Raw genomic sequence first — 13,415 nt, 5'->3', positions numbered from 1 at the left:
ATTAGGCACTGAGATTATTTTGGAAGCTCCCCGGGTAATTCTAACGGGCAGCCAGGAGAACTGCTGATGTTGCTGCTGTCTTCCTTAGAACAAAGCTTCCCACCTGGTGTGCTCCAGGAGACAGGTTACAGGTGTGTATAGGTCACCTTGGCTCCTGGGAGGCAGGGCAGAGCAGCTGTGCAGCATCGACCGAGAGACATGCTGTACCGCAGTTACCTGCTGGGGTCAGCCCCTTCACCTGACCTAGCCTCATTTTCCCGTTCTCCACCCACAGATGCCCTGGGGTGGAGGGCCTCCAGCCAGCTGGGGCGGAGCAGGGTGGTGGTGATTTGCAAATCGGGCCTTTAAATTAAGTACTGACTTTGGTATATTTCCACCTATCTGGGTCTGCAAATACTTCAGAAAACTTTCTTTGAAGAATAAGAGTGGGAAGTGTTTTAATTCCTTATTCACCACTGTGCTTGCCTTGATGATTCTGGTTCCTTAGCTGGATGAAGAGGTACGTCTGTGGTAGACATCCCAGTGAGGTGAATCTCCACCATCATCCAAACTCTCCTCCCCCTCTCCCTGCCCCCCACCCACCAGTCCCACCCCAGCCCTGTGTAGGCCAAGCGTTCACGTCAGTTACTTTGTTGAAGAGTCAGCCTGTGTTCATTCAGCTAAGTCTGAGTCTGTTATGCACCAAGCACCTGAGATCTGAGAGTTGAGTGTAATTGCCTTCTGAATTGTTTTCTTGCTTCTCGGCCCCTCCAGTCCTTCCTCCATAGTGCTGCCAGAAATGGTATTTCTCAGAAGCACTGATTAGGTCTTTTCCTTGCCTGGGGCCCGTTAGTGGGATTCTAGAGCCACGGGTCCGCACCAGCTTCTAAGACACACTCCGTACCTTGGCTCCGTATCCCTGCGCTGCAGCAGTCCCTCTGTCTGGATCCCTTGACTCTTACCCACCTGGCACTTTGCCTCTCTGAGAACCTGACTGCAGCATCACCTCTTGGAAATGACGCGCGTTACCCCAGTTCAAGTTCCTTTCTTCTTCCTCGGTGCTTTCCCCTGGATTTGACATACCTGCTTCTGTCTTCACTTAGCCAACAAATGGAGCGCCATGCTGCATCAGGCCTGTTCTCAGGGCTGGGGATGTGGCAGTGAGTGAGATAGACGGAACCATTGCCCACAGAGAGAGGGGTCAAGCGATCAAACAGGAGGATGGTTTCAGATAGTGCTGAGTGCTGGGACGAAAACAAGACCGCAGACAGGGTAGAGGCTGGGTGGGTTTGCAGAAGGTGGACAGAGAAGTCTTCTCCCTGGGGGTGCCATTTTTGCTGAGCTCCGAACAATGAGTGGAGCCAGCCATGGAAGCATCTGGAAAGGAACTGTTTGGGGAAGCAGCACATGCAGAAGCCCTGAGGCAGAAAGGCTCCGTGGCACTCGGAAGGGAAGGTAGGAGGGAGGTCAGAAGAACAGTCAGGGGTCTGAGCGCCGAGGGCCTGTCTGCCTTGGCGAGGTATTTGGTTTTATTCCTAAGCGTACTGGGGACGGGCCAGCGGGCTTTAGGTGGGAGAAGTGTGTGAAATGATTTTTTTAAGCTGCCCGGAACACTGCCTACTGTAAAATGGCTTACTTGCGCGTGTCTCTTAGACTGGGGGCAGCGTGAGGGTGGGTGCTTCTGTGAGCCCCCAGCACCAAGTCTAGATGACGTCGGTTAACGGCTGAGTAGTGAACGCATGAGCAATCTACGGTTTCTTTTGATAAGCTCTGTTTAAGTGCGTGAGTCAATAACACCATGTAAATAACATTTTCTGTGTAATAAAATCTGATCATTCTGCTGCTAGGACACTCCCTATGAATAAAGAAATATCACAGGCTCTCTCCAGACTCCAGAGTATTATATTTTGGATGTTCTTCTCAGCCTTTGAAGCAGTACCACAGGAATGTTAAGTAGAATCTCAGTGACCAGGAAAGAATGAAAAGCCGTGACATTTAAAAAATGAAAACTATAAGTAGCGCGGTAAAACTTCACGATAGGGGTGAATACAGATACAACATTGGGCAGTGGCATTTGTCCTCAAAAGGAGCGAAGGTGCGGGATGGGGAGCAGGGGGTTGGAGGAAGCAGGTATCTCCTGCTAATTAGGGATTTTCTTAGTTCAATCTAAGGGCAGTTGTATATGATTTAAATTTCATTATCTGTCCCTTTGTACCCTTTGAAAATATAGATCACCTGAGATAGACTGTTTCTCATTACATGATAATGTCTCCTTGCATTTTATGTGATTGACAATTTTTCAGACCTGACTTACAGCGTAACGATGGGCTTTTACAATAGTGAGGATTTTTCTGTTCTAATTTTTAAGCTCCAGGGTACGGGTGGTCTTGTTAAACCTTGAGATTTGTTTTTTGAATCTGTTGGAAACCCTAATTTATATCCATCTGTGTCCCATGAAATAAAGCTCTCCTTGAAAACCGCCAGTGGTGAAATCATAACCCAGCCCAGCAGACATGGTCTAATGGCAATCATAGCATCTACTCATCAGAAAGATCTTTTCTCATTGCTTTTTTCCCCACATTCACTTAAAAATCACCCTATAGGTCACCTGGGTGGCTCAGTCGGTTGAGTGAATGCCTTCGGCTCAGGTTGTGATCTCAGAGACCTGGGATCGAGCCCCACAGCGGGCTCTCTGCTCGACGGGGAGTCTGCTTCTCTTTCTCCCTTTGTGCGAGCTCTCTCTTGCTCTCTCCCTCCCCAAAATAAATAAAACATTAAAAAAAAAATTACCCTACAGGTAATAAAGGGTTAAAAATACGGTATAGCAAGTACATTTTGGACTGTGTTTTGAGTTGAAAATATTTTTCTCTGCAGAGACTTCAGCAACACAGAAACACTGTGTAGTGAACAGAAATATTATTGTGAAACGTGCTGCAGCAAACAGGAGGCCCAGAAAAGGTGCGTAAAGGATTTAGCCCGGAGGGTGGCTTTGTGTTGAGGGAAGGGACCATATCTCATTTTGAATCCCAGTTCCATGGGCTCGTGGCCGAGGAGCTCTGGAGAAGTCAGTTGCCTTCCTCCCTGGAGAAACAAGGATAAAAATGCCTACCTTGGAGACTTGTCCATTTGTCTGATTGTTGGATCCTTTGTCCACTCATTCATTCAACAAATGTTTATTGCGTGCTGTGTGCCAGATACTGTGCTGGGTAAACGAGTGGTGATCAGATACAATTAACTATCCTCTTGGGATGAAAGGCAAATTATAAAAAGGATGTAGCTTACAACACATAGTAGATATCTAGTAATACTGTTGGTATTGCCTCAGTGTTGGAACTTATTTCAGAGACGCAAGAGGTTAAAAAAGTTAATCACTCAATATGGAAACAGGAACTCAGTAATACATCAGTTATATGGGTGGGCAATAAGAAGTCATCACATTCTGAATTGATACGGGATCTGTGCTTGCCTGTCTTTTTACCAGCACCAGCTGGTTACAGCCCCTGGACAGAGTGCGCAATCATCAGGGATTCTGTTATCTGCCCGAGAAATCAGGAAGCTTGACATTTTAATTATCCCATGAGGCCTTACCCTGAGTTACACTTACCCTGCCCACAGTTGTGGAATATTCAGAATAGCACACAAGAGCTCATGACTGCCGTCTGAAACCTTCCAGGGTCTAGAGCTGAGCCAGGAATAGTCCCTCTGCCCAGCCTCTGCAGCTCCCCTCCTCCCCCGCCCCAGATATGCACATCTTTCCTCCCTGCATCAAAACTCATCAAAGGTTAGTCATTCCAGCAGATGGGAATGGAGGGCAGAGGTGGTTAACTGTTGTGAGTGATCAGGGAGCTCCTTTCTGCTCCCCGTCCTTAGAATCTTGGTCTGCTCAAGGCCAGCCCAGGCCTTGCTGTGTGGCTCAAAAATGTTATGTTCTGCTCAGCCCTGGAGGTTTTATTGATTAAAATATTGTGTGTTCCTGTAAAATATGGTGTTCCCCAAGATTCTTATGTTTCAGCTGGCGTTGCTATTTTGCTTATTTTTATGAACAGGGTTTTACCTCAATAGATTCCTGAACAGTGGTCTCTTAAAATTTGTCCTTTTCAAATAATATGCCTTGAAAATGTATACAGCGTTGCCGCTGACTCAGGAGGGGGGGTCCCGGAAGGTGACCGAAGATCCTCTATTCTAGCAGAATTACCTACATAAACTGTTGTTTTTGTGAATTTTTTACCAAGGAATATTAATGGTCACCTAGTGAAGAAAGCTTTCTGTGTTCATGTAAGTTTGGGAAAGGCCCATCCAACAAAAGAGAACAGTTCCTTCACTGTAGGATTTCTCAAAACCTTCAGTATGCCAGTGCGCAGGGAGGAACTTCAAAATCAAAAGTAACCCTGTTCAGACGTGCCCCAGAAACCCCGCCTCTGTGAGCACCTGCAGTGCTCCCGCAAGCCCCGTTTGGGGAGTGTAGCCCTAAGCCAAGCCCTACATTTTTAGAATGACGACACAGCACACCAGGGGAATGCTTTGCACGGAGTGAGCATGCGCCGAGCGTGCCTGGCTTCCCGGCCTCCGGCAGTGTAGTTCGGGAAGCGTCCCGGCCGGCCCTCGGAACCTAGAAGGCCAAACTTCAGCCTTCTGCTTGTCCTCCCCCCAACTTCCTTTTCTCAAAAGCTGTCACCCCTCCTCTCCACTATCTCCAGATGGCGTGCCGGGGGGTGTGGCTGTCCAAATACCGTTCCTTTCTGGAGGGCAGCAGGCAGTACTGGAGAGCAGGTGCACATCCTATTTTTTATTGGTACAAAAATTCAGGACGGTCTCCTTTGACCAAACCGAAACAGAGACCTGCTGTGGCACGTCGCTCGTGCCGGCTGTGCCCCCATTGGCCGAGAAAGTCAGGGAAGCCAGCTCTCCGCACGTGCGCGTCCTTTCATTCTTGCGAGCGGTCCGGTTGTTCGCTGGATTGAAGCCCGTGAGAGCCCTCCTGCTGTCCATTTGTGTGGCCATGGCGTGCTCTTGTCGCCTTGGCCGCTATGGGGGACAACTGATGGTCTGTTGCGTGGTTTCTCAGGATGAGAGTGAAGAAGCTGCCCATGATTTTGGCCCTGCACCTGAAGCGGTTCAAGTACATGGAGCAGCTCCACAGGTACACCAAGCTGTCTTACCGGGTGGTCTTCCCGCTGGAGCTCCGGCTCTTCAACACCTCCAGCGACGCCGTGAACCTGGACCGCATGTACGACCTGGTGGCTGTGGTGGTTCACTGCGGCAGGTGAGGGCAGGCGGGGAAGCGGGGTGCTGGCCACAAGGGGAGGCTCAGCCTCGTGCTCTCGCCCGAGTAGACCCAGCTGTTCCTTTCCGGGGCTGTGAGACTCCCTGATATGGTACTTTTGAGGTTGTCTTCCAAGCTCTTATCATTGCAAAATAAATCTAAAATGTACTCTTTTTAAAAAAAATTTTTTTAAATATACTTTTAAAAATATTCTTTATGCCATTTGTAGTCTTTACCCAATCAGAAAAAAAAGAGAATAAGAGAGAAGACCCCTAGATATGGAGATGCAAAGCGTTTTGCTGGAAATCCTTTTGAGCGGGTATTTTTTTATTCCATAGCTGTAGATAGAAGCATGGAAAAGTCCGTTGAAAATTCACCTGTTTGTGATCCTGTGCTCAGCTGGCACAGGTTTCTGTTTTCTCTTTCCATGCTGTTACTCTGGCTTTATTCTTCATGGCACTCATTACCCCTTGAAATGTATTTATATTTTGGTTTGTTCATTACCTAGCCAAGCCTTACCCCGAGAAAGTGGGAACTTTGTTTTTGTCACTGCTTTTCTGTCTGACAACCAGAAGAGAGCCTGGAACATAGTAGGTGCACAGTCGTTTGTTTATATTTGTCGGGCTTGACTATCCACTTTCCCCACTGGACTGTGGATCTTTATAAGACCGATATTTTTGCATCTTTGCCAAAGATTCCCTTAGGTTCAGCACAGCACTGCCAGGTGGATCCTTCCTCCATACATTGTGGCCAAACTAATGTGGGCATAGACCTGATCTGTAGCAGTTCTCTGTCCTGATGAGAGGGTTGGTTCTGGTAAATCACTACTTATACAGAGCTACATAGTTTTTCTTAAAGAAGTAAATGTTAACTTGGTAACTTTTGTTTGTTCTTTTCCAGCGGTCCTAACCGTGGGCATTATATTACTATTGTGAAGAGTCATGGCTTCTGGCTTTTGTTTGATGATGACATTGTAGAGGTTGGTATGCAGATTACAGTCTGTGCCCTAGCCCCACTGTAGGGTATTCTGGGGAATGTGTATGTGTGGACCTTTCCTAAAACAGGCCTGTTTTCCCCTAATCTGGCTTGAAAACAATTTACATTTGTCTCATAACTCAACCCTGCTGCTCCTCGTTCTCCGTGGAAAGGCAGATAGGAGTGTGATAGGGGCTCATTAATACTGTGTTCTTGTTAACTGATCCACCATAGATACCGGATCTCTGTGTCACCTGAAATCATATTTATATTCTATGTAAGTCCTGTTTTCCGCTGCAACCAAAACCCTCTCTGGTACAGACCAAATAATAAACTTAAATTAAAAAAAAGTTCTACTAGAATTCTTTCATTATACCGAATTTTCCTTGTATTGATCGTTAAAAATAGTTTTTCAGTCTGTTGAACCTGAAAATCGTTCTGTCACACTCAAGGGTTCCGTGTATTGATTTTGTTGTAAAAGAGTACTAGCTGGGAGAATTCTACTCTCAGACAAGGTCCACTTTAGCTCATAGGGCAACACTAAAGGGAGTGAACTCTGATGACCTGAAAGAATTAAGGTTTTTCCCAAGACCCCCCGGCTTACCCTTTGAAAGACAGAAGCCCTGGCTTCCTCAAAGAGTGCCAACATACAAGCGGCCTCAGAGATTAAAGGGTGGCTTTCCTCCTCAATGATTTGCAAGTTACATAATTGTGCCCTTTTGTCAAGTCTGGGGCATTGCCCGGTTGCTGTTGAGAGTGCCCAGTTGTGATTTTAGAACAGTGTTTCTTACATTTTCTCGTTCATCCTGTTCATTTTTCTTTCCTTCTTGCAGTCCTCATGTTAAAAACAATGGTATTGATTTGTGTCTCTCTTGTTGCAGAAAATAGATGCCCAAGCTATTGAAGAATTCTATGGCCTGACATCCGATATATCAAAAAATTCAGAATCTGGATATATTTTATTCTATCAGTCAAGAGAATAACTTAAAGACCTGCGGGACTAATTCAAATGGGGGGAAATGTTCCAAGCACTCTTCCGTGGTTTCCCTGCACACTTTCCTCCCCAGCGGCCCACCAGGGATATGACGCCAAGTCCGACGGTCTGGCTCTGTTAGACTTTCTCTCCCTTTGGTTTTTTTTTTTTTACATGCAGCACTACTTGTGGTTTTATTTTAGTCTGAGGTAGAGTTAACTGCAATCAGATTGTAGTAGGATTTATATGAGTAACAGTTGCTAATTTTGGGATCGGGTAAATGCCCCACCACTGGCTGTGTCTGGCTGAAGCCGAGTGACATTTCCTGCGAATGTCTACAGTCTGTTTTGGGTCTCTGCTGAACGGCCTAAATGCCTCCCGGGATCGCGTCTCAGTGCATTCCTTTAACTTGTCCCTGGAAGCACCGCTACCCAGTTTTTGCTGCTGTGCCTCTTTTCTGCCAGGAGGACAGAAGAATTGGGTAGATGTTCACCTTTTAGGGCTGCAACTATAGCTTTAAGTTTGTGCAAGTGAAAACATTGACGAGTGAGTAACCTCAATACTAAGACCATCCTCCAGGTGGAACAGGGTGAAGAGAAGCTGTTCCTGGGGGCTTGCGCCTGCCCCGGGCTGTGCTCTCTGTCTGCCAGCCTTGAGAATCCCCGAGGCTAGAAAGGTAGGAAGCTCAGGGCAGGCAAAGCCAAGAGGAGGAAGCTTTCGTGGACAGTGAGAAGTTACGTTTCTTATCTTTCTACCAAAACCACGCGTCAGGAAAATAACCCTAAGCTGTCTGTTCTTAGTGACCTTCAGCTTCCGTGAGGTCCTGTGAGTCGTATCTGTCCTCTCTCTGGCACTGCTAAGCTTTCCTGGGTGTCATTCCAGGCCTGCTGGTGTTTTGCAGTCTGTGGTCGCAGGGCTAAGACACCATGGTGACTGCTTCCGGCCCAGCTCTCCTTGGCCGGTCAGCACCCACGTCCTTCTCTATCACCACCATTGGCCGCTTGGTACAGCTGTTGGCTTTTTCACATTTCCATTTATTGAGGTGCTTGGCGAGCCCTGGGGCTAATGTGGAACCTTCCCTAGAGGGATTACTGGAGTTAGCTGGGTGTGAATGTGGGTCAGAGGAAGTGTGAGTGGGTGGGCGGAGGAATGAACAAAATGGTGGCGTCGCTTTGGCTCAGACTCCTAGAATGCTTGACAAGACAGTTTTTGGAAGAACCTCATCTCACTAGAGTTACTTTTACTTTTTCACTTTTGTTATATATGTATTTATTAGATCATTTGAGTATTGGTACCTTTTATCAAAAGGGTCAATTTGGTGTTTTGCTGTTGAGCTGGTTTTTGGATTCTTACAAATAACTATGAGTCCTAGATCTTGGCTTCCTTTGGGAAGTCAGTTGACTTCCATACACTATATAATATACTGTGAACGTATTATTTTGTTACCTAATAAATCAGCGAATGAACATGCAGATGTTTGGCATAATGTGAACTAAAATTGAAATCGAAAATGTTAGCGGCCATTTTGTAAAATGAAGAGCATAGCACTTTATCTAGATGAAAACTGGATTCTTGTTTTTGACATATCTTGAACTGTTTATTGCTCAGAACTTAAATAAGCATGCCGACACTTCATCTGTTCGTGCTTGAAGTGAAATGTTTTACTTTTCACTGGAGAAGACAAAAACAGGGTGATTTCACATTATTGTTTTATACAAGTGATACCTTGCCTTGTTTAGAGGCAAATTCATATTTATAAATATTTTGTCTTTCTTTCCCTCCATGAAACATATGCAGTAATCAATTACCTGGAAGGTGAGTATTTATTCTGTTTTTAAGGAGAGACACTTTGCAATTGAAGGTGACTGATACAAGGAACTGTTTGTACTATATATAACCCATATATTTGACTGCAGGTTGCAAAGTTTTTTAAAAAAAATAATGGTTCATATCTAATATATTTGGAACTGATTCATAAGAAAAACTATTAAAATTATCTTTGAAATGACTCTTGAAGCTAATTTATTAGAAACAAGAAGTTTCAATTGGAAAGCTACAGAAGTAATATCTAAGTGCTAAGTCATAGGTTCAGTGCATTTTCTTTATTATTATTATTAATACTATGTTTTTGTACGTGTAAAGAGTTTTTCCCAGTGACTTAAGAGAAGAAACTGAAAGGGTCAGTTAGAATTCAGTATTCCTGGAGAGAGGTTAGGAGTAAAGAACAAGTATGGAAGGTAATGCAAAGGCATTAAAATGGTTGTGTGATGCAGGAAAAGAAGATTGGAGAAAGACCAAAACACACTTATCCACCGACACTCCATCAGATTTTTAAACTTTAGAGCTATCTGATCATTTCTTTCCTCTTCAATAAATGAACAAACACTAGGCAGCTACATTTCCCCCATATCATTTCACTTTATGTAAAGACAGTAGCATGCAAACACTTTATTTTTCATCCTCCCTCATTGTATAAAGCAGAGAACGGTGTGAGATGTGAGACCTTCCTGAGGTCAACGATAGCACAAAGACTCAGCAATATTCCCTCAGATCGCCGGGGTTTTGTGTGTCGTTTCCTGGCAGGAGTTAGAGTAGGCCTGCTGTATTTCTTTTAAATGCTGCAGGTTTTAGAATAAGTCACAGTGTTTTACACTTAAAAGAGAGAAAACATATTTGCTTTATTGGTTACTTACTAGCTGAGCATAGAGATGTATGGTACAGTTTGCTAAAAAGACATTTGTTTAAAAGCCTCTTTTGGCAAAATGCTGACATCCAGTCCGGTTACACGGATGCATTTTCCATTCCAAGGCAGCATGAAGTGGGCTGGTTCGCAGAGAGCCAAGGAACAATACAAGAGGGTGTTGGTTCGAATCGGAAGCCAGTCGTATTTGGTTTTGCGGCCTGGCATATTTTGGATTTCAGATGAAATGGAAAAAAAAATGACAGGAATGGTCCCTATGCATTTATTTTCATGGATATGCTTAATTTCATGGGCATGCCTAACAATGAACTATGTTCTAACTGGAGCTTAGGACTTATTTTAGATATTGGAGTGTAGCTTTATTACAGATGGATTTTATCTTTAAACATTGCATTTTGATCAACTTTGTATATTCACGTGTATTAAAATATCGTGCCCTTAATGTTTTGCCCTCATTTGCTATTATATGGTCAAGGCATTTATCAGCACTATTGTGAATAACTCATGTAAATGGCATGGATCAGGGAAAATTATTTCCTACTTTTCTGCCTAATTAAATTTCTGTTTTCCAGTATTACATTAATTTATTTTTGGCTCCCATTTCTTTGTAATCAAAATAGTTACTGTATTTGTGTGGCATTCATTTGATTTTGTTGCTAAAAAAAGTTTAGTTTTTATTTAAAATAATCTGTACCTTAATTTTCTTTTCATGTAACCAATTCAAGCACTTTAAGCAATAACGTCAATCTTGTGAAAGTTCAGTTTAACACCCTGCCTCTAAAATTGTTTGCAAAAAAATAAAATAGGAATTCTCTTCCTAGAGAATTATATCTTAGTAATGTTACACACATGGACTTAAAATCCTTTTTATAAAATGTGAGTTATTGGCAAGTCTCATGTCCGGGTAATCATTCCAAACTTAATTTTGAAGCAGTGGAAATGTAAAGAACCTTCTGGTTATTGTGATTTATAAATGCAGTGCTACTGTCAAGGTTGATAAAGTCGGTATTCTGAAGGTAACTCAGTCCTGTTTTTGAGTTAAAAAAAAAAAAAGATCAACAGAAGTAATCCAGAAACCTGTATTTGGGGAATAGCAAATTGAGGCTATCAGTGGGGGGGGAAAAATAGGTTCAGGTGTATTAGACATCACAGTGAATTCCTTAGCTGGGACTCTGCATATAAAAATCACCTTTTTACCAGTTATGAAATAGAAGATCCATTCCGCAAATAAGAAAGTGGCTTCCAGAATCTGGTTTCTAGGCCCGAGCGGGAGTGTGATCCTGGCCCTCTTGTACTGACAGCCAGCCCCTAGGCTTCTGGGTGGTTTCTGAGCTGTGGGGGCCCCCCAGCGGGGTGCACACCACTCCCTACAGGGGCCTGCCAGGGTGGGAGCAGCATGTTGTCTCCTTCCCGAGACTAGAGCTTGCTGTTAAGATGCTCAAGGCTCGGCCCCTGCTCCCCAGGCCAGTCCCTTCAAGGAGTCTATGTGTGGGCAGGAGATTGCCATCTGAATGCATTTGCCTGGGCCCAATTATGGGAAATAAAAACAGACCAATTTCCATCTGTCTTCTCTCGGGGCAAGTCAGCCAAACCTGACTGAACTGGGAAGCCACCTGGAGCCACCGTGACTGTTGTAGGAAGGGAAGACCTTAGGAAAGTCTCTTTTCTAGGCCTGGTTCTGTCCATCTGTTAAATGGGGTTATGCGGGATAGGTGTGTCCCCAGCAGCAGAACCCAGTTTCTGGGGAATGAGATGTGTTCTCCATTTATCCGCCATTTCTGTACATTGATACCTAAAACACCTTTGACAGAACGCAGCCTTCCTTTACCTCTATTTATTTACATGCAGATAAAAATCCTTGCGAAGTCATTTCCCCCCCTGAGGGAAGATTTTGATTGTGGGGATGGTACTAAAGACAAACCACTTAGACTTGTCCTAGAGATGCCCCAAGTGGAGAGATTTCTAGTGAAGTGATTATTTAGCACCTGTTACATGCCAGATTTGTTAGGAGTCGGGGGGACAACAAAGGGGAGCAGAGAGGACCCCCTTTCTCATTGTTTACCTCAGGGGAAAAAAAGGTCTGTGGAAAAGAAGTTTAAATTGTGGAAATACTGCGCCTGAGGGGAGTTCACAGCTGAGCACGGACTGGGTCTGACAGAGCGGTTGGGCGGTTAGATAAAGCAGGCCCATCCCTTTCTTCCCCGGGGCCCCTTTTGGAGCCCCACTTGCCTCCCTCCCTACGCCTCTGAGGGACAACACATTTTTTAAAAACAGTGTAAATCTGTTGTATTGTAGCAATGACCCTGAGCATTTTGCCTCTTAATTTCATGTCAGAGGAGCCAGAATTTTGAAAGTCTTAACAGAGGGTTTTATGAATAAAATAAACAATCCTTTTACATTACTACCAGATAGTTAACAGCCTGTCCAAACGTTAGCAAAACCGACCCGGGCATGAGCGTTTCTAAGCTGTATGGCTCAGTGACTTTATTGACTTACCAACCTGTGTTCTCCTTTTTGAGCTCCCTTATGTTTTCAAAGTGCTTTGAGCAAAGCACGTGAGGAGCTTACAAACAAATGAGAAGCTTCATTTTGGTTGTGAGACACCTGTCAGAAACGACATTAAATGTTGTAAAGAGAATTCCTAATTTTGTGCTCATTTCCCACACAATGATTCATAATAAAGTACTAACGACCCTGGGGTATCTTAGTCATGTTGTGAGCTGTGTCTTCACTTTCTCCCCTGCCTTGAGTGAGCACATGGGCTCCATTAAGGCAGTGTGAGGTTCCACTGAGGCTCTCCTTGAGAAGGTCGGGCACTTGGGTGGGTTGAAACCCTATTTTGTTTTCTTACCTCCTCCTCGTACGGAGCTTGGAGAAGAAAACATAGCTATGGATTTGACTTGGCAGGAGGCAAAATAATTTGATAGTTGAAGCCACCATTTCTATGTATTTAACCAAGTTCTGTGATTCAACTCAACTTCTTTTGGTATTAAAGAGTCTTTCAGTTGACCTTGCCTGAGAGAACATTCTGTGCTGAGATAACTGAAAATAAACACAGGAACAATTTAAGAGTGAGCCTTCGTCCCTCCTGAAGCAAGCTAAATATCTTCACTAGAGAGCTCATCTCCAGGTTGAGAATTGCCTGTATCCCACGCTGAGGGTTAGAAAAATATTTTATGAAACCTGTGTGAAGACTAATTCTCTGTCCCCCTCCCCCAGAATAAATTGTTTGAAAAACTGAAGAGTTGCTTCTGCATATTTTTCCATCTCTGCAAACCCCCCCCCCCAAGGCCAGAGAACAAAAATAAGTATGAGTTGCCAGCCTATGTAGGTCATCTGTGCCAATCTGAGGTGTCAGCAGAAGTAGGGGTGAAGGCTGTGGAGTGGAGAGGATCCCTCTTCCTGGATGTTCATTGATGGACCTGGCTCTCAATTATGTCCTCTGAGAAGTCAGTTTATGAGGAACAGACTTACCTCAGAATCTGCCCTCAGGTGAGAATTTGGACTGAATGTGGAAGAATGAG

The 13,415-nt window shown here is 44.4% G+C and overlaps 1 protein-coding gene across 3 annotated transcripts in view; it reads left to right on the top strand.

Annotated features, from left to right (window-relative positions):
- The window catches only part of USP46 (ubiquitin specific peptidase 46), a 55,768-nt gene extending 42,635 nt beyond the window's left edge, over positions 1-13,133 (top strand). For all 3 annotated transcript variants that reach the window (XM_025887431.2, XM_025887432.2, XM_073891684.1), the window contains 4 exons: positions 2,854-2,937; positions 5,045-5,242; positions 6,143-6,221; positions 7,099-13,133. In XM_025887431.2, the coding sequence (XP_025743216.1) occupies positions 2,854-2,937; positions 5,045-5,242; positions 6,143-6,221; positions 7,099-7,200 (463 nt within the window). In that variant the 3' untranslated portion in view covers positions 7,201-13,133. The remainder of the gene's footprint in view (positions 1-2,853; positions 2,938-5,044; positions 5,243-6,142; positions 6,222-7,098) is intronic.
- The last annotated feature ends 282 nt before the right edge of the window (positions 13,134-13,415 follow it).

The sequence above is a fragment of the Callorhinus ursinus genome, unplaced genomic scaffold (genome assembly GCF_003265705.2).
Source record: "Callorhinus ursinus isolate GAN/ISIS: 27379988/994484 unplaced genomic scaffold, GSC_fseal_2.0 scaffold4, whole genome shotgun sequence".
NCBI lineage: Eukaryota > Metazoa > Chordata > Mammalia > Carnivora > Otariidae > Callorhinus > Callorhinus ursinus.
The sequence above is the reverse complement of the archived record's forward strand: the minus strand, read 5'-3'. Positions and strand labels throughout refer to the sequence as shown.